Source organism: Biomphalaria glabrata, chromosome 1 (assembly GCF_947242115.1).
Source record: "Biomphalaria glabrata chromosome 1, xgBioGlab47.1, whole genome shotgun sequence".
In the NCBI taxonomy this organism is placed as follows: domain Eukaryota; kingdom Metazoa; phylum Mollusca; class Gastropoda; family Planorbidae; genus Biomphalaria; species Biomphalaria glabrata.
Window position 1 is genome coordinate 10,299,913 of NC_074711.1, and position 27,886 is coordinate 10,327,798.

Below are 27,886 nucleotides of genomic sequence, written 5' to 3' on the forward strand. Positions count from 1 at the left end.
GTAAAATACTGTTCTAGTTATTATCTATAATAACTGGTAGTAGACATAATTGGGATGGAAGAGGTAGATCTATATATGAACCGTTACAATGAGGCAGGGGGAAAAAAAGGCTTTCATTTATTAAACAACATAACATTTTTTTCAGCCATTACCCGTTCAATTTACTTGAAATGAAACTATGTCAAATTTCTTACCATCGTAAATGCGGGGTGTCACTACTATACAAATTAAGTGGATGCCTAAGAGATCAGGGGAAGTAGGTAGCTATACAGCAGATGCACATAGGCAACAAGGGAAGGGAAGGTCTCACTACGGACTTTTTTTTATCTAAAGTTGTTATAGTATCCGCTAGGGTTTGGCCGTGGTAAAGCTCTGAAAAATAATCCTTCCGAGAAAAGGGGGCCGAAAAAAGGGAGGAAGGAGTTATCAGCGTACACAGTACTGGCGCACGGCACGGCTTTCGCCTCCCCTGTCGAGCATCAGGCGATCCTGATACTGATAATAATAAACACAACACTATTGTGAACAAATGTGTAAACCCATTCAGTTAGCTTGTAGGCCTACTTTAATACACATGTAAATAAGAAAAACATTTTAAAATACTTTTTTTTAAAAAGACAATATCCCAGGCTCTTTTACACAACTGAAAGAGTGTTGTTTTTTCCTTAGGTCTATCTAATAAGTTAATAACTAATGAATTTTAGATTTAAAAAAAAATTGGAATATTATTTAACCACGCCCATTCCCCCCTTCCTCCCAGGAAAGAATGATGGTTAGGTGAATGTATAGATCTACTAGATTTTATAATATTCTAATGATAGGCATTGAAATTTAGACCATAGACAATATAGACATAGACTATAAGTCTTATATGATTTAGACTTAGAACACGATGCGCAAAACTGTTCTGAACATTAATTTATTAAACTCTTGAAGGAATGCGGAAATACCCGAAGACATTTAGTCCGTTCAAGATACTCTCTCGTTCTCTAGCCATTAGAGAAAGAGAGAAATACAAAAAGACTCAAAATACTTAAGTGTTATAATGAAAAGTTATCATGGAATCCCCATATTGACGAAATTATTTTAAAGAAATTAAACAAAGCATTATTAGGTTTTATGAAAAAAAAATTTATATATGAATCAAACAAGAACATAGAAGTATATGCTGTTTAACGTTAATTAGACCAATATTAGGATATGCATCCTCTATTTGGGACACCTCAACTCAAGAAAACAAACTAGAACAGACGCTAAATAGTGACTTACTGTGATCTATAACACAAGAAAAATCACATTTGACCAGAGTAAAATAATTAATAAATTCACCAATAGGCATACAAAAACACAAGCTAATAAAATACTCAGAAAGATACAAGGCTAAAGGCACATTTCTATAGCATGGAATGGGTTGCTTGAATCAGCCAGGAAAACCAATTAATTAGCAGAGTTTAAGTCTCTAATTAATAAGCACGACTAAGTTAACACATACGCGTACGGCGTAATTATCTTCTCTTTTGAAGTAACGTCTGTAATTTATAAGATGTATAAAAAGAGAGAAGATAGGATGCAAATGGAGATAGAAACAGGATGTATAGTATGTAGTTATATAACCTAGTCTTTAGTTCACCAGTTGTGCAAACCTCTCCCCTTCTGAGGGGACAAAAGGTTGATTTCACTCGAAAAAATACTATCCAGAATAGTACAGTCCACAGCAGCACATGCAAAACTCAAAACAATATGGAAAGACAAAGGCATAACCCCAACACTAAAATAGAACTGATGCGCTCCCTAGTCATGGCCACATTCTTAAACGCTTGTGAATCTTTGACACTGACTGCAGATCTAGAGAGGAGGTATCACATATAAAGACCGCATCACAAACGAAGAGATTAAAGATAAAACTCTATGGCCATATCACGAGGTCCCCGGGGCTCGCAAAAAACTTCCTTCAGGGAACGGTACCAGGAAAAAGAAGAAGAGGCAGACAGAGTAAACCATGGGAAGACCACAACAAAAGAAGAATGGACGGCCCTGTCATTGAAAGAGATTTTATCAAAAGCGAAAGACAGAGAGGAACGGAGAAAGACGGCAAACAGATCTTGTGTGGTGCCCCAACAAACTAAAGGATAGGTGAAGGTGATAACCCGTAGAGCTTATAATAATGATACACACAATTGATGTCTTGGTGCAAAGAGGTTAACTAAGCTCGTTGGATTATAAAGTCCTTGCACAAATCCCGTAAGATGTCAGAAGATGACTGTAGCTATGGTTTGAACTCAGGACTATCGTGTCGAGAGTGAGAATCCAAAGCGCGTACCAGACTACCAGGCAGCTACCCAACTGCAGTACGCCCCTTTTAGACTTCAAAGCTTAAATAGGTCGATAATATGTATTATGTAAGTAACATGCAAAAAAATGTAGCCTATATAACTTACAATCTATAAATTCCTTACATAATCAGGCTTGCAACAAGCACACATGAAAAAAAATGTCAACAGATGCGTAGACCTATATGCAACTAGCTAGGTCGCTGGATTCTTTGAGAAAGTTGTTTTTTATGTTGGATAAATAGCTACGAGGAATTGACATCAAGAATTTCACTGCACTCCACTGTGAAAAGAAGCTACTGTGTGTTTAAAAATAACTCAAGAGAAAAATAGTCTTACACACGGAACTTGTCATCTTGTAACATCTTAAAGAATGTCGTAAAAGTGACTACAAGGTCGAGGTAATGTTTTCTAGAGAATGTCGCTTCTGAGACAAACATTGTATGTCACGCTTTGTTGAATAGTGAACAATTTAGTTACCAGAAAGAGATACGAGTTTTGAATGTTTGATGTAGCAGATATAAGATGTTTTATTTTTATTCCATTTTAAGCATTTTGTTACAATGTTTTAATAACCGCCCAGTGGAAAAAAGTATATTACCGCATGTCCCTTTCATCTGTTTAAAAAGAATAGAGGATCAGTTTTACAAGTACTTACAAATGTTAACACAAGAACCCATAGTAATCTTTTAGCCCAATATCCTTTAAATTTTATTTAAGTCTCTATTGTCCGATCCGATGCTTGCTCAATTGTTCAATCGCGTCTTCAAATGGTAACAAATAAATGGTGAAGAATTCATTCCCGATAAATGGATTACCAGAAAAATTGTTCAAAAGCAATAAGTTTAACGACATGGTTTAATGACATCTGGTTCGCCGATATATAGTTCACAGACAAATAGTAACGGGGATGACTACCTTGTTCTACCGTTCCAGAGTCATGAGTGAGTTCCTGAGTGCCCAGAGGGGTAGGATGATTCTGAAGTAGAAGCTCTCGGATATCCTCAGAGCCTTCCCTTGGTTCTTTCATTTCTTGTATCACTGTAGAGGTGTTGACTGTTACTTCAGTGTTTGAGCTTCTGGAGGACACTCTTTATCCTCACTCAGAACGAAGGTTCATTTGTAGTGGAGGGGGGGGGAGCCAAATGTCTTAGAGTGACCGACTCTTCTTTACTGCTCGGCAACCGCACATCGGCATATTGGGGGTTACACATCAGTAACTCAGCTTATTCCGGCTAGGGTATCATACTTTGAAGAGCACTCGACCTGGGCTAGATAACCAAGAGGAGAAAGATATCCCGAAGGATAATATCCTATTAAACCAAAAAACTCTCTCTTACTGAGTTTCGTTTATCGCTGTAGATAATAAATAATGATCTAACATGTGAGTCAGTTCAAAAGTAGGTCTAGGCCAATCTAGGCTATTTGGCCTACACTTCAAGTATGCTTTAAATATGCTCTATGGCCATATTTCAAGGTCCTAAGGGCTCGAAAAGATCTTTCTTCAGTGAACAGTACCAGGAAAAAGAAGAAGAGGCAGACAGAGAAAGCGATGAAAGACAACATAAATGGGCCTGTCATTGAAAGAGATTCCCTCCAAGGCGAAAGACACAGACGATCTTTTGTGGTGCCCCAACGGTCCACCTGCGGGCGCGGTGGCTTGTGGGTTAAGCGCTTGGTTTCTTAACCTGGAGTTTGGCTCAGGGCGCCCCTGAGTCCACCCAGCTGTTAGTAAGTTGGGAAAAGTAAAGACGTTTGTGGTTGTGCTGACCACATGACACCCTGCTGGTTAACCGCTAGGCAAAGAAACAAATGATCTTAACATCATGAACCCAATAGATCCAGGGCCGGCTTTAGGCCACTGCAGCCTATGTGGTCGCAGTGGGCCCCGCGCTTTCACAGGGGCCGCCTATTCTAAGTGTACATTATAAAATTAAACCCTTATAACGTATATAAAATAACAGGGTTTTCGCGACCTCCTGATTTTCCAGGGCCTCCAGAAAATCTCACGAAAAGGCAAAATATACGATAAAGTCCTTAACTTTTTTTTGAATTTATTCAAATCTCCTAAAGAATAGAAGAAATTGATATTTTGGGGTGCCAATAAATAAAAAGTGGCATTTATTGCAAAGACGAAAGTAGGCCTATTTTCTAATTCAAAAAAAAATTATTTTGACATTATGCTTATCCCTACCCAGACTAGGCCCCGCGCGATCCGTTTCGCATAGGGCCCCGCAAATGCTAGGGCGGCCCTGCATAGATCGCAAGGTCTGAAAGAGGGAACTTTACTTTTTTTTTTTACAATGGCCCAACAGAGCAAGGAGGTGATGCTCTAAAAAAATCAAATGTAGACAACATTTTTGATTAAGACAAAAAAAAAGGATTTAACAATAAATAAACAATAACAGTATTTGTATTTTTAAATAATTGTTTTAATCTATCCACATATATTTAGAATCGTTCAATCTCTTTGCTAGTTTTTGATTGTATGGTAAGTAGAACTTATCTAAGATGGCTTTGGTTGCGTTCATCATCTGTCCATAATCTTTCACTTTCTTTGTTTCGTGCTGTCGAGATAACTTCTCCACTTCTTCGAGTTTGCTCTGTGATAAAGGCTCTAAACGAGTTCAGATACAAATACAACATTAAATTATGAACATATAATCTGTATTCTTGCTTTGCTGTTGTCTTTCTTATAACTTTATGTAAAACAAAACAGAGAGCTGCGAGGGTCGGGTATATTCAACAAGACTCATGTACAGTCAAAAAGTAAACAGGGCAGATAAGTTTGAGTGATATAGAATTTTTTTTTTAACCAATTGTTTGAAAATCAAAATAGACCGGACATCACATTTTAAAACACTATGACATTCAGGAAACATAATCATAGATGTCGTTCTTATGTTAGTTATAGCTATTATCCCCCTTTAAACAATCGTCTGTATAGGTAATGAATATAGGTTAATAGGTATAACAAATCTTACTTAGCCTACGGTAATACGGTAATATGGTAATAACCCCCTTTCAGATATTTAGATCTATAGGGCAAATGATGTAAAGGTCGCCTGTTTCTGTGGCCTACGGTTAACGAGAGTGTCATAACAAAAATACTTTTTTAAAACAAAGCTTATATTGATTAAAATTGCATCAATTATTTTGAATCAATTATGTAATTAATTTGTAGTAGATCTAACACCTGTGATGGGCAAACTACGGCTACTGGTAATTAATTATTTTGTTTGATACCAACAAGGGAAATTAAATCTACAGTGTTAACACGTAAAGTTAAATATGTTTTTTCCCCTAAATTTAAACGCTATTTCTTTCTCTCCCACACCATTACTAGACCAAGTTGAAACTTTAAACAATAATCTATTGTTACTAACAAAATATAAATCAATAAAAATTCAGAATGTCCTGGTAATAACCCCCTTTCAGATATTTAGATCTAATGTGCAAATGATGTAAAGGTCGCCTGTTTCTGTGGCCTACGGTTAACGAGGGTGTCATACCAGCACGACGACCAACCGACTTTACTTTTCCCCGACTAATGTCAGGTACCCATTAAAGCTGGGTTGACTCAGAGGCGCTCAAATATCCCGAACTTAAAAATCCCGGTTCAGAAGCCAAGCGCTATACCGCTTAGCCACAGCACCCCCATTAATTATCGGTAATTAATTATTTTATGTGATATCGAAAAAGGGAAATAACGACTACATTATTGAATTTGTTGTAAGTCTGAAGTTTTTCCCCTTAGAAAAGCTTTGTTTTAAATTAATTATTTTATATATATATATATATATATATATATATATATATATATATATATATATATATATATATATATATATATATATATATTTTTTTTTTTTTTTTTTTTAACTTGGTCATTTTTGTCACATCAGGATTGATTTACATGTTTCAGATGTTCTTTCAGAGTTGAAGATAGTTTACTACCTAGTCCAAACCTCCCACAGGACGACGGGGGATGGGAGCGGGCAGGGTTTGAACCCGGGACCATCGATAAATCCAAACGGCAGTCCAGCGCGCAAACCGCACGACCAGGCAGCCATGTTTGTGCCTTCTCAAGTATAATATCAGTCTATGCAATAAGTTAATATCCACAGTTTAAGCTCAATATTATTTTTCCCTTATAAATAAACATCAAAGTAAAGTCATTTCTAAGGTAACTAGTTTACTTACTTAAACCAAGAAAGTTGAATGTAGTGTTTAGATAGTTTAGAGTAAATTTGGAATAATCTTCATTTCTGATTATGAGAATCTGCTCAGTGGGGAAAACTTTCAACCATTTGTCCAAGAAAATGTCATACATTCCAACAACGAGTCGTACCTGATTGGTAGGAACAAAAGAAAAACATAAAAAATACTTTTAATAAAAAGCAAAGCTTATACGAAGGTCTAACTTTATCTATTAGTTTGGATCAGTCATGTTGTTGTGTACTAGTGTAGTTAGAGAGTATATTAGTTTTGGTAGATAAATAAATTGTGTATTGTTTTTAGCGACGGTAAAAGTAGTGACGTAGTGAGACAGACGAATGACGTAGGAGAGAATAGACGAAGAAGAAGAGCAATATGGCGATAGCTTGGAAGTATGTTAATTAGTATTAGAGATACATAAGTAGCAACGGATAAGAAGACGAGACAGATTTCCCAGTTATGAATAAATGTATCATTTACAGTAGTAGAAAGTCTTTGGCTAATGTAGAATAGTTAATGAAATATCAGTGAAGTTGCACAAGATACTAGCCAGAACAATGTAATTAAGTTTGTTATAGATCTAGAGCAACGACATTAAATCTGTGCGATTAATAATATTTTTACCAATTGTTTTTGTTTAGCGTTTTTTCATGCTTTTAACTTTCTCACTACGCTATGATCCTATCACTTGTCTGGGCTAGTTGGGGAGATGGGGAGGGGGAAGAAAGAAAGGAATATCTGGGTGGATTTTAATATCTGGGTGGATTTTAATATCTGGGTGGATTTTAATATCTGGGTGGAATTTAACGTAATCTTTATCTATATATATAATTCTTATCTTATCTTATATAATACAGACGTTACTTCAAAAAAGAAGATGATTACGTCCTACGCGTCATGCATTCAGTCATGCATATTAACCAATGACTTAAATTCTGCCAAGTCACTGGTTTTCCTGGCTAGCTCAGGCAACCCATTCCATGCTCTAATAGCACTAGGGAAGAAGGAGTATTTGTACAAATTTGTCCTAGCATATGGGACGAGGAATGTGCCTTTATCTTTGTGTCTTTCTGAGTATTTTATTAAATTTTGTTTTTGTATTTGAAGATTATGGTTCAGTGTTTTATGTATAATTGCTACTTTACTTTTGAGTTTTCTGTCCTGAAGGCTTTCTAAATTTAGTGATTTTACTAAAGGTGTTACTCTAGTCAAATGTGAAAATTCGTTTGTTATGAATCTCACTGCTCTATTTTGTGTCTGTTCCAGTTTCTTAATGTTTTCTTGAGTTGAGGGTCCCAAACGGAGGATGCATATTCTATTATTGGCCTAACCAAGGTTAAATAACATTTTATTTGTATGTTCTTATTTGATTTATAGAAATTTCTTTTAATAATCCTAATGCTTTGTTTGATTTTTTTGTAGTTTCATCAATATGTGGATTCCATGACAATTCAATTCTCTTCATGGATCAAGAGTTTTGATAAGAAGTAAAGAAAAGATCACTCTTTTATTTCTGCAAGTCGAACTAGAGTTTCCCTACGAAAAAAAAGAGGGGGGGGGGAGAACAAGTAGTATTCACCAGTCACAAAATAGCGGGTCCGGACTTAACCGTTGTGACCAAGAAGTCATGGAAAGATCACTCTTTTTTATTTCTACCCCACGTAGTTTTAGAGGCGATAAAAAGAGGGGGGGGGGGAGGAGAACAAGTAATCTACTATGTATTCACCCGTCAAAAATAGCAGGGCTGGACTTAATCGTTTTGGGACCTTATGCGAAATGGATTTCGCGGGGCCAAGTTTGGGTAGGGATACGGATAATAAGTGAAATTTAAGAGTTTGTATTAGAAAATAAATTCGTCTTTGCATTTTATTCATTCTTTACTACGTACAGAACTACTTCCCGAGCCTAGCACGTAGCGAAGCCATGCAGTATATCATACAAATTTTATTTCCTACATAGATCACACTCAATAGCAAGAATTACCAAAATGTTTCAATCTATCTACGAGAATTGTTGACCTCAAGTATTTCTTCATTAGTATGAAGCGCGAGAAGCTTCTTTCACCAGATTACACAATTACGGTTAATGCATAATGCCGTGTTTTTTTATCGCGCGTAGGATTGGCGTTTTCCATATTGAATGACACCCCAAAATGATAATTTTCGTCTTTATATTTCATGAGATTTGTTAGAGTTTTCAAATAATTTTTAATAATTTCCGGAGATTTCCAGGACTTTTTCGTATATTTTGCAATTTCAGGAGATTTCCAGGAGCTCCTGGTAAATCAAGCTGCCGCGGGAAATCTGTTATAATTTAATAATTTACACCTAGAATTAGCGCATTTCCAAAAAAAAAAAGGGGGGGGGCTGGGGAAACGACCTGAATTCGAACTAGTAGATCACGCTTTCTCGGGCCGACGTGCTAACACTCTACTAGTGAGATATTTATGACTAGAATAGATTGTATAGATATATATTGTTTGTTTCAGTTTAGAGCGGCGATCTATAAAGGTGACTAATTTAGCTTACACCACCACTAGACCTTACAGTCAAATTTAATTTCTTTCCTTTGTTGGAGATACCAAACAAAATAACTAATTACCAATAACTAATTGACTAATTTTTTTTATTAGCGGCCCCCGAAAGGGGAAAAGACACTATTTGTTTTGTGTGAAATGTTTGTCCGTCTGTCCGTCCCGTTTGGAACTCGTAAACTAGAAAAGATAGTGAAAATCTGACATCATAATATTTTAGTCCATTCAAAGTTCTGATGCAACGGCTACTTTTTTCTTTTCTAAAATCTAAAATCTAATTTTTTAAATCACTTATGCAAGCAGATTTTTCATAAAAATACACTACTTTTACAACTATTCGCTATTAATAGAAACAAATTCGCGAGGCTCTTTATTAAACATATCCCTAACACATTTATGCAAATGGTTTTAGACTTTTTGTTAATTTTTTTTTTTTTTGAACATTTGTATTGCTACATTATGTAAATTCTGTTTTACTAACTACTTAGTTTACCCAAAAATAATGTTTACTTTTTTTAAGAGAAAAAAAGCTATTTATTATGCATATAAGTTGGGCATAATTTAAAACAATAATTAATAAGTTGGTTTACATATTATCTCATGAACCAAAGCGTTACAATAAAAGAAGAAGACACTGAACTAAAGGAATTTTTTATTATTTTACGAATTTTTTTTTTTTTTTTGGAGGATTTAAATAAGAGATTGACCCTTTACAAAACAATTAGATCAATTAGAAATTCATTATATGTCATTAGTTATGTCATAATTTAATTCTGATGTTCTTTCTGAAAATATTGATACCGGCTTTTTACCTCCCTGGGTGGACCACTTCGGGGGCCGATTTTGAGTTTGTGTTTCCACACAAACTGTCTTTGTAACCTTGTTGATTCTTGTGTTGTCAAGTAAAAAAATACGTGTGCAAAATTTAAGCTTGATCCGAGATTGGGTGTCGGAGAAATAACGTGTACAAACGTTTTACCAGACTGACAGAGTACAAATAAACTTTGTAAAAAAGAAACTAAGGTATTACCGGGATATTCATGTGCAATTGTTTACTATAGAGACAAAATAGTTCTGTATGACGGGAGAAACATGCCCGAAGCATGTCGATGGCTCTCAGCACGTGCTGGTGGAAACTCTGCACAGATGTGTTGTGGTAGCTTCTAAAGTGATCTAGAAACAAGTAATCCGAGTATACCCTGCAATGTGAAGAATTAGTTCTCTAATTAGAAAAATAGATACTCATATTTGTTTTTCGATCTTATGTTGGGTAATTGTTATTCTTGTAGGGGCTTTGCTTTTGGAGATGTGTGGTTCAGTAGTAGAGAGCACTTGGTTACTCAATGTTCTGGATTTGAGTCTCAATGAAAGATACAATATTTATTATTTCCCGAATTCAATTAGTTAAACGAAGAGCCTGGTATGTATTGTCTAAAAGTTAAATTAAATACACACGTATCCATAGAAGCAGCTGAAGCCCGTAGAACAAATTTCGAAATAAAACAACTTTTTATTCTTTTCCATGGAGTCAGCCTAATACGGCATTGATTTCTTTAAATGCAAAATTATAAACTAGAGGTAAGTCTGATACTTGAGGAATATCATTTAAGTACGCAGCTAATGTTTTGAAAAAAACACAATTAAAGACCTTCTCAATTTTTTTATTGCTTCTTGTGTTGCCAGGGGAAAGAAATAATTGTGCAAAATTCCAGCTTGATGTCATTGTAATATTTTATGTGGCCCATATACCTTAATGAGTTTGACATGCCTGGTGTACAAGCTTTTTACCAGACAGACAGTCAGACATAGATACAGACAGACAATGTGAGTTGATATAAGCTTTGTAAAAAAATATTTTTTAAAGTGATAAAAACCTCCTCGTGGGCTCCCTAAATAGGACGATGAGCTTGGCCTGCGGGGTCACATGTTTTATACAATCAGGGGTAAGCAAAGCAGTTTCTGCACTTCTCCCTGAATTCTGTGGAATTTTATCCCAACCAGTGAAATCCCAAAACATAGTTGGGCTACCTTCGCCTGTAAGTAAACAATGAGAAAGAGAGATCATTTTCAAAGTCGAAACTTGAGCAACCAACTCATATTTAAAACATGCCAAGTACACTGTAGCATCACCTGTGATCAGGGAACACGGCTGTGAGTTATTGAGCTGACTACGTTTCTCCATCTCTCTTGCAGGGCGCTCAAAATACTTGAGATAGGAATCGAAATGTTCTATAGGTTTATTTTCTATCCAGATATCGAATCCTGTAGATAAGAAGGAGTGGAATTCGTTTTGTATACTTTATAAAGTGTCAAGTGTAAATTAGAATTTAAAAAAAAGTATTTATATAATAATAATAATGGCAATGTCTTCGATTACGTAGATTACGGACGAGTGCTGTGTTTCACATGGATACGCAAACCCAGTTGCGACCTACATATTTTCCCACAACTGATGCAGACAAAGCCTTTTCCAACGGAGTTCTATTTTTTTTTACGTCATCAGCACTTTTTTTCTACAAGGGTTTTTTTTCTGGACTTCAAATGTGTGCCCCCGAGGCCTTCGTGAGAGCTCTCCAACTGTCTCTTTCAGAGACCATCTGCTGCCAGCTATTTTCCTCTATGCCAGTGAGGGCAAAATGGCGACTCAGTTGATCTTTTTTGCGCTTACTGGGGGCATCTCTGTTACGCCATTCTCCTTTAAGCTCGCCAAAAAAAAAAAAAGATCGCTTTTGGCATGCGGTCTTACCCAATTCGGGATAAGTGTCCGACCCAGCGTAGCTGTCGAAAGGTACATAATGCTTCTATATTATCCTTACCAGCCTTCAGCAAAATACGGTTATTTTTTAAGGTAGACCTGCCAGTGTAAGCTCATTAGTTGGCTGCCTGGTCGTGTGGTATGCGCGCTGGACTGTTGTTTCGATGGTCCCGGGTTCATACCCTGGCGCTGCCATCTCCAGTGGTCCTGCGAGAGGTTGGAGATAGGATGTAAATTATCATCAACGCTAAAGGAACATCCGAAACGTGTAAAACATTTTACCAACATGGAGCAGAGGCAACATTAAAGAGTTTGAGGAACGTTAGACGGCTTCTATAGAGCACCCACTGCTTGGTAGACATGATTTTTGCAGGTAGCTGGAGATATTTAGTCCTTCACACGTTGCCTGGAGGCGTCCAGAAGCGTTACCAAGACGGTTGTCGATTTCTTTTCCGAACCGTGGGATCCTGAGTTCGAGTTCTGATGAAGATTTTTTTATTTCGGGATCTTTAGGACGCCTCTGAGTCCACCCAGCTCTAATGGGTACCTGACATTTTTAGGAGAAAAGTAAAAGCGGTTGATCGTTGTGCTGGCCACATGACACCCTCGTTAACCGTGTGCCACAGAAACAAACGACTTTTACTTCATTATTCCCATAGATCGGAAGCTCTGAAATGGAAACTTTACTTTTTCTTTTAACTTTTAACTTTTTTTTTCCCATATCTTCTCATTGCTGATGACGTAATCGTGTGGATTGAACGAAAAGAATAAAAGGCCCAACCATGGTGGCCCAATTACTAGATTTTGGTTATTAGAATAAATACGTAATAATTTCACTACAATTAAAGAGCTATGTATATTTTCCCGCACTAGAAACAGCGATGTCCTTGCGAAAGCCGGTATGGACTGTATAGAGGTACTTCTTAAGTTGTTGTCCAACAGTTACGCTGAATAGGACACTTATCCCGTATGTGGGACGAACTTATGCCAAAGGCAGTCCTTTTTGGTGAGCTGAAAGGTGGTCGACGTAACAGAGGCCCCACGGAAACGCTTTACAGACCAGCTTAGGCGTTAACTTACTTTAACTGACATAGAAGAGAGCACCTGGCTGCAGGCGGCTTGGGAACGAGACAGCTGGTGATCCCTTATAAAGGCCGTGGATACACATTTGAGACCAAAAGAAAATCCGCTGCCGAGGACAGGCGTAGATGGCGATAAGAAAATCTAAACCGACCACAGCGGAAAATAATTATGTCTGGATGTGGCAAATGTATGTAGGTTGCAGCTGTGGCTGTGTATCCACCGAAAATATTGCATTCCTCGTTAATCTTCGGACTCGAATACAAGCCCTATTATTATTATTATTATTATTATTATTATTATTACTATATATGATTTAATTGTCACACTACATATTTTGCTATTGCATCGTAATGCCTTTAACAAAAGAGTGAAGCGTAAAAGAGGTAACATCTGGTATGTAATGTAACGTATGTTGAATATAACCCTTTTTTTTTTTTGTTCACACTATTAAGGAACATGACTTGGGGTTCCCCTTGATGACCACAGAAATCACAGTGTCTTCCTGTTGGCCTATACACTATTGTAACAAACTCCCTTAGCAATAAAGAACTTTCTAAAGAGTTCATCTTTTTTATTGTGAGTTCCCTTGTCATTAATTGTTTGACTTCTGCTAGAGCTTCCCTTTGTTGTCATAATGAGTGTAGGATGTAGGCCATCACTGAGCGGGCTAAGCCATAGATCTGCTGACATTTGTTTATCTAAATATATAGACTCTATATATTTTATGATTTTATTCATGCAAAGAAATACTAATATATTGTATAATAGTTTGTATAAATCGTACTAGGTCACTCGTAATACTCGTAATCTTTTTATTTATATTTGTTTGTTAGTTTTTTTTTCCTTTCTGTTAGTGTTCCATAAAAATATAAGCCCGATGATGTATTTAAAAATTATTTAAAAAATAAGGAATATTTTTAACCCGCCCCAATTCCCCCATCCTTAAGTAAAAAATCATGGTTAAAAGAATGTATAATTTGACTCAGAGTATGTAAAATTCAAATGATAGGCTTACAGATCCAGACTTACAAGACGGTACTCAAAATGTTTCAGAGCCTCTATTTATTAAATATCCTCAGACTAGACTGACCTAGGGACAAGCGTAGGACGTAATCATCTTCTTTCTTTTGAAGTAACGTCTGTATCTTATAAGATAAGATAAGACAAGTCTGTTAATATAAAGATTTTCAAGACCAAATTTAATTATATAAAAATTATTAAGGTCAAGATGGAGTTTGTTCAACGTGGCAAATTAGGTAGTAATTATCGTCTGAAAGATATACATCAACTGTCAAAGTTCTATGAAAATCGTTTGATCCATGTCCAGGTTTTCCCCAGTTCTCATGAATTTGCCAGAGGGTAGTGGTATTATTATTATTATTATTATATATTTTTTTTTAATTTATATTTCTCACCAAATCGTCGCCACGACCACCAGTGGGTTTCTTTGTTGAGGACACCATCGGGAGTCTCTATATCAGGATGTTTCGTCAGTCTATGCCAAAAATCAGTTGTGCCACATTTGTCAACTCCTATGACGTAGAAATAGGGAAGGCATTTGAGCGTTCGGTTGCTTGTGTTTCCAATCTGTTCGTACCAGCATGGGTTTTTGTAATTCTTTAAAAATGTAGGTGGTTTCTATAACGAAATAAATATAAACAAGTAAAATAATTTAAATTAAACAAAGATTATCTAAAGGAAAGAAACGCAGAATTACTGCCATGTATCTCGATTATGTAGGCATAACTTCCCTTGTTTCCATATATAACAAAAAAAAATTAATTACCACTATATGAGTAACTATTTATATATTCTCATCAACTATAAATAATTATGCAAAATTTCAACTTCATCGAAAAATGGGAAGTGGGTGAAAAAACATATGTTAATAAAACTGTTTAGGGGAAGCATGTTACTCACATATTTTTATGAACTGCAAAAGGGAAGCATTTTTTTTTCACTTGGTAATATGCAGGAGAAGAACATATACATCTATTTCCACACATATATTGCGCGAAAGATAAACTACATCTGAGAAATAAGATGCTCAATATAGTATTCAATTCAACACTAGTTTGAAGAGAATGGACACACGTTTAAAAACATCCATTTTATCTGTACCTGTCATATTACCAGACAAATAGGCACTGTGCAGCTGACCTTGCCTTGAATCTTGTTCACTCAAAAACATGCGCGGGAACGTTATTTAAGGCTTGTCGTCGAGCCCGAAGATTCATGGGGAGTGCAGTATTTCTTCTGCAACCTACATATTTTGCCATATCAGCGCAGACTGGCTGCCTGGCCGTGCGGTATGCGCGCTGGATTGTCGTTCGGACGTCTCGATTTTTCCGGGATCATACCCTACCCGCTTCCATCCCCATCGTCCTGTGGGAGGCTTGGACTAAGAAGTAGATATCTTCAACTTCGAAAGAACATCCTAAATATATAAAACAAAACAATACAAACATAACTATTGGTCGTTTTAGACTTTCTTTCGCCGTCTACGTCTGTACTCGGCAGTGGATAGTAGGTTAATGCAGTGCTAATATAGGGAAAACAATTGCTTGCTTAATAGAGGATACACCAATTTCGCGAGAGACTATAAAAGTTGACGCGAACATACCATTGTAGCTCATTTGGTTTCTTCGAATTCATTTTATTAGATTGATTTTTCAAAGAAATTTTACAGAAACTATTTAATGTGAATTCAGTATTGTGATTCAAGTATTTAATTAGTCTTGTCGAGATAGATGTAATTTAAGTATTTGTATTTTACTTTGTTGATATTCCTAAGGTGCTTAATCATTTCGCTTTAACCTATACTAGCATAAAACAACACAACATGTCACTATGATGAAATTCGTTTTATATACAACACTTCTACGTAGCTATAGTAGAAGCATGGTTCAATCGCTATCTGTACATGATCGTGGAAACTGCGTGAAAGTTCTGTGGTAGCTTCTATAGCGATTAATGCGTCTTGTTTACGGGATATTAATATAAGCAAAGGAGTGACTTTAAAACTCTAGGCCCGTGGTTCTGGTAACATTCGCATCACCCAGAACGAGACAACCCATCATGTTGGAGAGCGTGACAGACAGACCGATAGATAGATAGAGAGATAGATAGATAGATAGATATATAGATAGATAGATAGATAGATAGATAGATAGATAGATAGATAGATAGATAGATAGATAGATAGATAGATAGAGAGAGAGAGAGAGAGTGAGAGATAGATAGATAGATTAATGCGTCTTGTTTACGGGATATTAATATAAGCAAAGGAGTGACTTTAAAACTCTAGGCCCGTGGTTCTGGTAACATTCGCATCACCCAGAACGAGACAACCCATCATGTTGGAGAGCGTGACAGACAGACCGATAGATAGATAGATAGATAGATAGATAGATAGATAGATAGATAGATAGATAGATAGATAGATAGATAGATAGATAGATAGATAGATAGATAGATAGATAGATAGATAGATAGATAGAAATCATCTTACCATGGAGAGAATATCATCTGAAATATTTTCGCCTCTATAGTAAGTAGCCGTATCTATGCCGCTGTACTCGCCCACAGTGGAGTTACTTTCAATATCTCTTTTATCTTCCTGTGCAAATTCAGCAGAGTCTCTTGCAGGCAAAGTGTCTTCATAGAAATGAAAGCGAGTCTTGTTTCGATAAGAAAACTGTGATAACAATGTATAACATAAGTCCCGTATGATTAAATATGGAGATTTTTATTTAGGGCTGAAGAAAAAAACTATAAATAGCTAGTTTTTTGGTGTTTCCGGTGTACAAAATAAAGGAAAAGCTGGTAAACTCCTTTTTAAAAGATATATAATCTATATCATAATATGTGACTGGCAACACAATCGCAGACTCTTTGGCCCACCAGGGAGGGCAAATTCCACCCACTGATCAGGCTGTAAGCTTTCATCAAGCCCTGGCTATAATACAAAAAAACAGAAATGGAAAAGTGGTTTGAGTGCTGGGACAAGTCCCAAAAAGCCCGTGGAGTCTGGGAACGCATGAGGCGCCCTGACCGCACTTCCCCATGGTGGAGGCTGTCCAGGCCTGAGCAAGCTATTATAGCACAGTGCAGGACAGGCCACTGTCCTGTTGGCTCATATTTCTCGCGGCTATGGCCAAATTTCGATTCACGGTGCCCTCGCTGCGGGGAAGAAGAGGAAACCGTGCCTCATATTCTGTTTGACTGCCCCAGACTTGCTGATCTCCGTCTCGACAGGTCTGGGAAACCCAAAATTCTCGACCTGTATGGCGACATTCATGCACTACGCAAGACAGCAGGGTTTCTGTCCAGGGCTTTTGCAAGAGAGGATTTGAGCCTCTCAAGCCCTCACTCTAATGGAGTTTGATGATGATGATGATGATATAATAATATGTGAGCATTTTTTTTTTGCGCTGCATAATCAAATTTTCAAAGTCCTTCCAATTATAGTATTATAGTACATGTATAAATAAGTTCAATATAAAGTATATATTAGACTTTCACTCTAGGACTTACTTTAAAGCAACTGGCAAATAACAAGCGCTAATAAATGAGATCTGAAGATCAACTGCTACAAATTGAGATATTATTAAAAGTAGAGCTCAATTCTTAATTATTTGGCAACAGTTTAGTTCAAGTTAGCGTCCTTGACATTTATTTTTATTTTACCGTGAAAATGTCCATTATGAAAGCTAGTGTGTGCACATTCTACTTAATTGTACTTCTTTTTTTGAGTTGAGTTTGAGTTTTTGAGTTTAGGCACATCGGCACAATTTCGGCCGTGTCGTGCCCGTAATCCTTTAAGGATCACTCTCCCTTTACATAACATGGGGTAAATTCTATTTTGAAGTAACGTCTGTAATCTATAAGATAGATAAGATTTAAGTATGAGACCTCTACTTAAATTATAATGAGACTTTGATAGAAAAAAAAAAGAAAGGGGGAGGGGATAGTTCATAAACTAAATTCTACTTGAGATAGTTCTTTGCCACCTTCCGGGGGTTAGTATCTATTTGTGGACCTTGTCATTTGTAGTCTAATTAGGCCTACTAGTATTACTAGTACTTACCATTATTACTAGAGAACATGATATATCCCACACAAGGTATTATATACTGCAATATTTATTTGTACACATTATTGTTATATTTATCTGTTTTGTTTTGCTAAGCTGGTCTGTTTGAGAAATGCTATCAAAGATGTTACCGATAAAGTTGAGAGTAGCGAATCATACAATTGTATTTGCAGATCTTTAAGCTCTGAGTAACAGCGAGGTAGCGTTAGTAGCCTAGGCCTATATATATATAGGCTATATATATATATATATATATATATGTGTGTGTGTATGTGTATATATATATATATATCATGTGCGTAGCCAGGGGGGGGGTTTGGGGTTCAACCCCCCCCCCCCCGAAATGAAATCCCCCCCTGGGGGGGGGGGGAACGGAATTAAGTGACTGATTTTTTGCTTTGATTTTGTTTATTTTAGGTGAGATTTTAATACTAAACTATCACTTGCTCCAGCACAGCAAAGGAGGTTTTGAGTTTAACCCCCCTACCAGGGTTTTTTTGAGTTTAAAACCCCTATCAGGGGGGGCTTGAGTTTAAAACCCCCTACCAGGGGGGTTCGAGTTTAAACCCCCCCTACCAGGGGTTTTCGCAGTTAAATTCCCCTCTTCTATAAAACAAAACAAAAAAAATGCAAACGACAATCCCTCAAATTTCACGAGCACAGTTATGGAAGATTTTGACTTTAAAACCCACTCCAAAATTTACGATAAACCCCCTCTCAGTATGAAAAAAGAAAGTACTCACTCAAAATTCTATGAGCATAGCCAAAGGGGTTTTGAGTTAACCTCAACCCCCTCTTCAGTAGGGTTTGAAGCTAATAAATACCTCTTCAATACCCGGTATAAAAAAAACGAAAATTACGCACTCAAAATGTTATGAGCGTAGCTAAATGGGTTTTGACTCAGTTTTGAGTTTAAACCCCCCTTCAGCGGGATTTGAAGGTAAAAAATACCTCTTTAATATTAAAAACAAAGCAATTTATACACTCATGTTATGAGTGTATTCAAAGGAGTTTTAAGTTTAAACTCCCCTCCAGTGGAGTTTGAAGCTAAAAAATACATCTTCAATATAAAAAAAGAAAATTACACACTCAGAAATCTATGAGCGTATCCAAAGGGGTTTTGAGTTTAAACCCCTCGCAAGCGGGATTTGAAGCTAAAAAATACATCTTCAATGTAAGAAAAAAGCAAATTACGCACTCAAAATGCTATGAGCGTTGCCAAAAGGAGTTTGAGTTTAAACTTTAAACCCCCCCCCCTTTCAGAGTGGTTTGATGCTAAAAAAAATACCTCTTCAATATAAAAAAAGCAAATTACACACTAAAATTATTTGAGCGTAGCCAAGACAATTGGGGGTTTTGAGTTTAAATCCCTCTCATACAGATGGCTTTTTTAAAAGTTTAAAACCCCTCCAGACAGTTTTGAGTTTAAAATCCCCCTACAGATCGTTTTGATGTGGAAAACATCTATCTTCAATATTATTCTAAAGCAAACTACAGTTACTAAATTCTATGACCGTAGCTAAATGGGGGTTTGAATTTTTAAAAAACTCATAACTCCAGAGATTTTTTATTTTTAGTTTAAAACCCCCAACAGGTGATTTTGACGATAAAACTTTTCGATATAAAATCTAAAGCAAACTACAGTCACTTAATTCCAAGAGCGTATTCAAGAGAGGTTACACATTTCTACCAGTGGCGGGGCTCAATTAATAAAGTGCCGAAATTGAAAACACTAAATGTGGCTCATCAAAGATGGCTAAGACAGATTTTAGAAGTCAGTTATAGAGATTGGGTGTAAATCAAGGAAATCCTAGGCTGAACTGGGAATCGACCCCGTAGTAAGATTGTGACAGAGCATGAGGTTTGCGGGACATGTTCTCCGACAAAATGAATTACGCATAAGAAGAGTTGCGATGACATCCTAGTACAACTCGGCGGCACACATTCATGAAGGTCCTCAGAGCAGGTGGGAAGAGGCTTCAGACATTACCAGTGACAGATTTTTGTGGAAACAGCTTGACGGCAAATGCGCCGAACGGCGCGGGAGGGTCTAAGTCAGTAAGAATAGCACATTAAGTTTTTGAAATAAAACTTTTTAATAGCAGTAAAATGCACTGTAGATACCTCAGAATATGCATTTTATTGGCTTTCAATACCAGAAATTGTGCTTGGCGGCGGGCTCCTAACGCTCCCCCAGACCCCCTTGCTGGCAATGACGGGGAGTCTACAATTTTCCCACTAACTCCAGGAAGAACCTATTCTAGGGCACAATAAGCATCTTCCGAAAGAATGATGGGTCAGAATGTAATAAAGATTATACACACACACACACACACACATACATATAAATATATTTTTTGCGGGGGGGGGGGGGGGGCTGGGGGGGAGAAAAAAATCCCCCCAAACCCACCCCCCCCCCCGAAAAAAAAATCCTGGCTACGCCCAGGATATATATATATACAATCGTATTCGTAAGAAGAATATTCAGTCTATGAGAAGGAGAGAACACTCCCATTTTTCTGAAGCGCATCTATGTGTTAACCATAGACTATATATATAGGCTCAGTGACTCACTAATGTTATTTTATTTAGACTGACTCACTCACAGACTTAACTTATATCACCCATTATGTAGGCTACTCAGCTAAAAAATGACACTCTCGAAAATGTATTGAATCTTTCGGTAAATCGCTAATTTAACTCACATTAAGAGTGTACATTGTCAAATATGACGAAAAAAAAAATCGAAACTGTCACAACTCTAAAATCATTAGAAAACAACATAGCACCATTACCATGCAATCAATATTGATGTCTGTGAAAAAGTTTATACCGGAGGTACGTGGCCCTTATGTTTGGCGTTGAACGAAACTTGTGTTTAGTGTTGGCAGCCCTGTATATTCAGTGTACCGGTATACCGTATATATAATTTTTTTAATTTTTAGGACCCATTTCACATTCTTTAAACAATAAAATATCCCACAGCAGAGGTTCTCAAACTTTTTTTACCCGGGGACCCCTTTATATAGCCAAAACTTGTCAATGGACCCCTAAGTGAAAAAGCTACCTACTTAATATATACATTACAAATAAAAAAAATATTGAAGGAGTGTTTATTGAAATTTTAACTTTTATTTAAAATAACATTATAAAATGCTGACTTTGATAAACGTGCTGAGATTATACGAGTGTATTTACTATTTAGATTATATCCTGTGCAATGTTTGTAAATATAAACCGCTAATCTCTTTCAGCACAAAGTTCTAGTTGGTTTCTTTTATTTGTTGAGGCTCATTACGGCATTAAATTCTTGTTCTACCAAACCAAGAAGATGGGAAAGCAGTCAACAACTTTTGTACAATGGCCCATAATACAGGATATACATTTGAAATATGTTTTTGAACTTGTGGTATAGGCCTACTTGTTCAAACATTGATTTTAAGTTCCTTTTTTTTTAAAAAAAAAAGACTTCAATAAGCTGCTCCTGTTTTAGTATGGATTCATCTGTGATCTGAGTTAGTCTACGCGCTAATATCCAAGTATAGAATGTCTTCAAAATTTGGTTTAGGTCATCATACAATAGTTCCTAATAGACATATATAGAAGTAATGGGCGAGATGATTGCTATCCAGATTATCTGATTGGTTAAACTGGCATTTAGAGAAGAATCTATTTTAACTGCATACAATTTTCAACTTTCTTCGGACCCCCTACAGTCGTCTCTTGGATCCCTAGTGTCCGCTTACCACAGTTTTAGAACCTCTGCCCAAAGTGTAACATAAAAATAAAAAAGAATGAGATATATTTTCATATGGAAGCCAAAGGAAAACGTTTAACAAAATTTAAGCCTGATATTGGCACTAGAGAGAGACAAAAGCACATCAAATATTTTGGCATTGATGGTCCATTGCATCAACGGATTAAGGATTTTCTGATAAGGAGAGAACAAACTGTAATAATAAATAGCCCTAAATCAACACCAATAACAGTAAACTCAGGTGTACCTCAAGGAACAATCTTAGGTCCGCTACTATTTTTAATTTACATAAATGATTTACCAAATTGCATAGGCCTACATGTAATCAATGACCTAAACTCTGCTAAGTCGCTTTTTTTCCTGGCTTATTCAGGCAACCCATTCCATTCTCTAATGGCACTAGAGAAGAAAGAGCACTTGTACGAATTTTATCAAGCGTATAGAATAAGAAAAGTGTCTCTATATTTGTTTTTTTTTTTCTCCTGAGATTTCATTAGGTTTAGTTTTTTCTATGTGTAAATTATGGTTCATTGTTTAATGTTTCTACTTTACTTTTTATTCTTCTGTCCTGAAGTGTCTCTAAGTACTTAAAACTGCTATTGCTTTTTACATTTCTGGTTACCGGATATCCAGACTCTTTGTCCTGTAAAAAGCAGAAATAGAGAAATAGATTCTGACAAGTACATAGGTGCCTTTGAGGGTCTCAGGATCTGTAAAGAGTATTCCTCAGATCAGGGGCGTAACTAGGGATTTGGGGGCCCGGGGGGATTGACCTCTTTGGGGGCCCCTTGCATTTTGACATTCGACATATGACATGGAATAATGTACGCAAAAATATATAAGCCCCAAATCAAATTGGTTCAGTATATCAGTAAACTTAACAAAAAGTAAGCAAGACTCTTTTAATGAAAAATACCTTTGTTTATTTGTTAAATAATGCACAAGTGACAAATCTCAATTGATATCGCTTCACGTCGTGCATTCTGTGCAGCAAAGACATCTATAACATCAACTACATCGATACTTTCTAGTATTTGTGACTTCACTAACATTAAAGCCATGATAAGCCTTTCTTGTGTCATTGTGCTCCTGAGATAGCTTTTGATGAACTTGAGCTTTGAGAATGATCTCTCACATGACGTAATGGAAGTGGCCTGAGTTAGCGGTATTCGGAGGAGGTCGCAAAGTTTGAGCACACGTAATTCCCATATGAAGCCTGTTTCCTCAATATGTCTATTGGTGATTGCATTACTGGTTTGTTGATGAAAAGTGCTCGTGCATCAATGACATCATTGAAAAAGCGATTTTCCATTTATTTTATCATACAAACAGGAAAAGTAGCACAGTTTGTCATAAGCGGGTCTACATCTAACAGGTGTCTTGGTTCAAGAAGAAACCCAAAGGTATCCATTGCAATCTGCCCTTCATCTCCATATGAAATCTGTCCAGCCCTTCTGTCGCAACACGTGTGAATTGCAGTTCTATTGACATTCCAACATTAGAACTCAACTTCCCATCAAGTCTTTTCTTTCTTCTGGTTGTTTTGATTACAAGGAATCCATAGTATTCACTATCTTCTTTTGCTTTTTTGATGGATTGGGTTTTTGTCAGTTTCTCATCATTTTGCAGAAAGCATGAAAGGGTACTAATTTCTTTAGCAGCTTCCCGTATATGCAGTCCAGACTTTTGTAGTTTCTTCTGAACTATATTAATTGTGAGCAAGAGCTTTGACCAGAATTCAAGATAGGCAAAAAATTCTTAATTTTCCACTGCATGAAGAAGATTCTGTCCTAATATTATATGGTATTACGTCATTGTTGGTTGTTTATGTTTTGTGCACAAGCAAAAGGATTCAGAGCATACAAAAGTGGAAAAGATCCATATCTCGTTATGCTCGAGTATAGAAATACTCCGATAAGCGGATTGCCGTATTCACCATCACAACTGATGAAGAGTAGAAGACTCAGGGAATCATTCCAACTGATCCCAAACTATTGAAACCATCGGTAGCTGAAAATGCAGAGACATTACTCAACGAACGACAGATGAAAAGCAAAGTGAAGTACAATGCAAAAGCAAAACTACCTAAAGATTATTCTGTCGGAGAGTTCGTCTAGGTCAAACATGGCAGAAAGCAGTTGTCATAAAAAACATTCAGCACCCAGATCTTACAACATAAAGACAAACGGAAAAACATACAGAAGAAATCAACGCTTTATGAATAAGAGTTTCGATGAAGACATCTCTGGGTACTATGATACCGATGGAGACAATGAACTGCAAAATGTTGGAACAAACGAAACAGACAGTTATAGACCAACGTCTAGAGAACTTGTTGTGCCAGTCAAGACAACCAGAAGTGGACGAATTGTTAAAGTTCCTAGTAGACAGGGCCGGCCTTAGGCCATTGCAGCCTATGCGGTCTCAGTGGGCCCCGCACTTTCATAGGATGCGCGCTAATTCTAAGTGTACATTATTAAATTAAACCATTATAACGTATATAAAATAACAGGGTTTTCGCGACCTCCTGATTTTCCAGGGCCTCCAGGAAATCTCATGAAAAGGCAAAATATACGATAAAGTCCTGAACTTTTTTGAATTTATTCAAATCTCCTGAAGAATAGACGAAATTGACATTTTGGGGTGCCTATAAATAAAAGTGGCATTGCGAGCTTTCATTTGATAAAAATGTATTGCAAAGACGAAAGTAGGCCAATTTCTAATTTAAAAAAAATAATATTGACATTATGCTTATCCCTACCCAGACTAGGCCCCACGCGATCCGTTTCGCATAGGGCCCCGCAAATGCTAGGGCCGGCCCTGCTAGTAGATATCACTCTTAAGAACTTTAAAATGAAGGGTGTGATAATAACTTCAAAAGGAAGGATGTGCTAATATTATATGATATTACGTCATTGTTTTTTGTTTATGTTTTGTGCGAAAGCAAAAGGATTAGATGGAAATAAAAATAGAGTTTCCATTGGATTGAGGAAAGATGAATAGAGGGGTAATAACTCGAGAGTGAAGTTTAATTCTGAAATTATAGACGCCAAACCCGAATAATGGACTATTCTAGCATCATTAAGAATAACTTTTAGATCTGTTATACTCGATTCTGTAAATTTTGCTTCAAGGTTAATTAGTGTAGCCATAAAATACTCGCCATTTAGATCTATTATTAGTAAAGGTAACAAGATACCTGGAATTCGCTGTATATCGTGCAGTTTTATTCGTGGCAACAAAGTTTAAAATGTAAAACTAACTTTAAAAAAAACTTTGATCTCTGTGGGAAAAAATATTTTTAAAATGTCAACAAAGTCAACGTACTGATAGACCTAGATTTAGGTTTAGTCTTTGTGATAAATTTTTAATCCGTAAATGTTGAAAAAAAAAAAGACACCCGTTGACACTATTTGTCAATCAAATATATTAATTTATATATTTACAAATAAATTTCGGACACCCATTTGGGGGCCTCCCCTGGGTGGGGGCCCGGGGGGATTTTAAATTTCTCCCCCCCCTCCCCCCCCCCTTAGTTACGCCACTGCCTCAGATTAAGAGAAAACGAAAGATTGCTTGAAAGCATCAAGGCGCTAATATTTCAGCAGTAATACTTTACATGATAAGCAAATAAGAAACAAAGTCACGTTTCGTGCCTTAACGTTGCAATGACATTGCTGCAGGTGACGCTCAACTATGTGATAACTGAATTTAAAAATTACCTTCATTGACTTCATAAGTGTTACATCTCCGTGTAAGAGTATTAGAATGCAAACACTTAATATCAAACTACTGATAAGACAAATGCTAAATGAAAGTCGTAAACTTGATAAATCCATATCCATGAACTGTAAGATAAAATATTATGTTTGGCTGCAAAAATAAGTTGTTATGTTTAAGTCTTGAAGATCCTCTGAAATACCACCAATGTTCGTATCAATACAAGTGGATGGCTGCCTGAACGTGAGATATGTACTTCGGATTGTCGATCGATTGTCTCGATGATCCCGGGTTCATACCCTGCCCGCTGCAATCCCCCGTCGTCCTGTAGAAGGAAACATCCGAAACATGTAAATAGAAAATTACATAAAAACTTTTAAAAATTCATGCAGCGCGATTTGTTCTAGATTCGCTTCCCTCGCTCTCTATTTGCAACTGAAAGGTGAACACGGATATGTTGGTTTTTGTTATCCGAGCAAGTATTATGTGAAGCAATGCGTTTCGTTTTAAGTGGTATATCTCCCCCTTGTGTACTTGTTTGTCCTCCTCTTGTGTACTTGTTTGTCCTCCTCTTGTGTACTTGTTTGTCCTCCTCTTGTGTACTTGTTTGTTTCCCCCTTGTGTTCTTGTTTGTCCCCTCTTGTGTACTTGTTTGTCCTCCTCTTGTGTACTTGTTTGTCCTCCTCTTGTGTACTTGTTTGTCCTCCTCTTGTGTACTTGTTTGTTTCCCCCTTGTGTTCTTGTTTGTCCCCTCTTGTGTACTTGTTTGTCCTCCTCTTGTGTACTTGTTTGTCCTCCTCTTGTGTATTTGTTTGTCCCCTCTTGTGTACTTGTTTGTTTGCCCATTGTGTACTTGTTTGTCCCCTTTTGTGTACTTGTTTGTCCTCCTCTTGTGTACTTGTTTGTCCTCCCCTTGTGTACTTGTTTGTTTCCCCCTTGTGTACTTGTTTGTTTCCCCCTTGTGTACTTGTTTGTCCCCCTTGTGTACTTGTTTGTCCCCCTTGTGTACTTGTTTGTCCCCCTTGTGTACTTGTTTGTCCTCCTCTTGTGTACTTGTTTGTCCTCCTCTTGTGTACTTGTTTGTTCTCCTTGTGTACTTGTTTGTCCTCCTCTTGTGTACTTGTTTGTCCTCCTCTTGTGTACTTGTTTGTCCCCTCTTGTGCACTTGTTTGCCCCCCCTCTTGTGTATTTGTTGGTCTGCCATCTAGCGACTTCCCATGTAAGAGTCAATCTCCAGGTATGATGGGTACCGTGAAAATGAAATAATCGGGTAAATCTAAATTCACAAAAGCTAGAATCTGAAGTTACAGCCCTCCTCTTCACCAATAGTTAATGTTATTACGATAGCTAGCTTTACCACATTAAATAAAACTGGACCGATCAAAGACCAACGCCTGATCACTGACAAGATTTTGTTTTGCGACATTGAATGTAATGAAGTCTGTTTCAAGCTGGTGCATCTGCCTTTAAATTACTAAAAAGTTAAAGAAATATAAGTAGCCTTTCATAGCAATGCATGGTACTAATAACCACAAATATTTTCTGTGTAACATAATTGTTTCGGTAATTTAGAATTCGGTCCAAATAATCGGATTTTACAGCACTAGATTTTTAAATTTCAGATGTTTTTTTTTTTAAATGAGCCCAAAACTTCTGCAGGACAGCAAGATAGCAGCGGGCGGATTTCAAACCCAGGAAAATTGTGACAACAGTTCAGAGCGTATACTACACTCCCAGGCAGCCATCCAACAGGGGATTTCGTAAGAGGAAAGGAAATGAATCTCGGCAATACTAAGTGCCAATACAAGGATATAGATTAATTCTGATTAATAACTCCAAAAGTAAAATTAAGTAACCCAATTTAAGTCCAGACAGAACACTAAATGATTAAACGAGTGCTAAGAACAAATAGGTGGTAACTGCACATTCTTTTACACTAAAATTTTAACTCAAAAGAAAGACAGAAAAAAATGTATTTTCAAAAAAGATAAAACTATCATAAGGCCAGGACAATGACTAAAACGGCTATAAAACTTTATTAGTAGATCTACATCATCTACTAGAGAAAAGAAATCCTTGTAAAATATGACGAAATTGAAACTAGATATTGCCACACTTCAATAAAGAGTTTGCTCAACTATTTAACTCTTTCTCTCCTAATTGACGATAACATCGTTGATTTGACCTCATAAAATTAAATTATTGTTTGATTGTATAAACTTTCCTTTGTGTTCTATAAAAAGAGCATGCTTTCCTCTTTAATTCTTTTAATAAAACACTTTTTTGATAACAAAGAAAAAGTTATTGAAGCTTAATCAGAACAGTAATGAGCAAAATTAACAATTCCGTCAAAACGTGGAAAAATAATTACGGAGGGAAAGAGTTAATGACCCTT

At 36.7% G+C, this 27,886-nt stretch overlaps 1 protein-coding gene across 1 annotated transcript; it reads right to left on the reverse strand.

Moving 5' to 3' along the window:
- Positions 1–4,762: 4,762 nt before the first annotated feature.
- Positions 4,763–25,892, reverse strand: LOC106050337 (carbohydrate sulfotransferase 15-like). Its single transcript, XM_056021241.1, has 8 exons — positions 25,494–25,892; positions 16,431–16,616; positions 14,335–14,557; positions 11,212–11,343; positions 10,956–11,115; positions 10,112–10,280; positions 6,534–6,681; positions 4,763–4,947 (listed from the first exon to the last, which is right to left on the reverse strand). The coding sequence occupies exons 1-8, from the start codon at positions 25,614–25,616 to the stop codon at positions 4,763–4,765; spliced, it is 1,326 nt and encodes a 441-aa protein (XP_055877216.1). The 5' UTR covers positions 25,617–25,892.
- Between the last annotated feature and the right edge of the window lie 1,994 nt (positions 25,893–27,886).

Coding starts and splice junctions, on each gene's coding strand:
- LOC106050337 (XM_056021241.1), bottom strand. CDS start 25,616: ATGGATATGGATTTATCAAGTTTACGACTTTCATTTAGCATTTGTCTT. Junction 16,617..25,493: donor CACTTATGAAGTCAATGAAG/GTAATTTTTAAA, acceptor TTGTTATCACAG/TTTTCTTATCGAAACAAGAC. Junction 10,281..10,955: donor TTTAGGGAGCCCACGAGGAG/GTTTTTATCACT, acceptor TTCACATTGCAG/GGTATACTCGGATTACTTGT.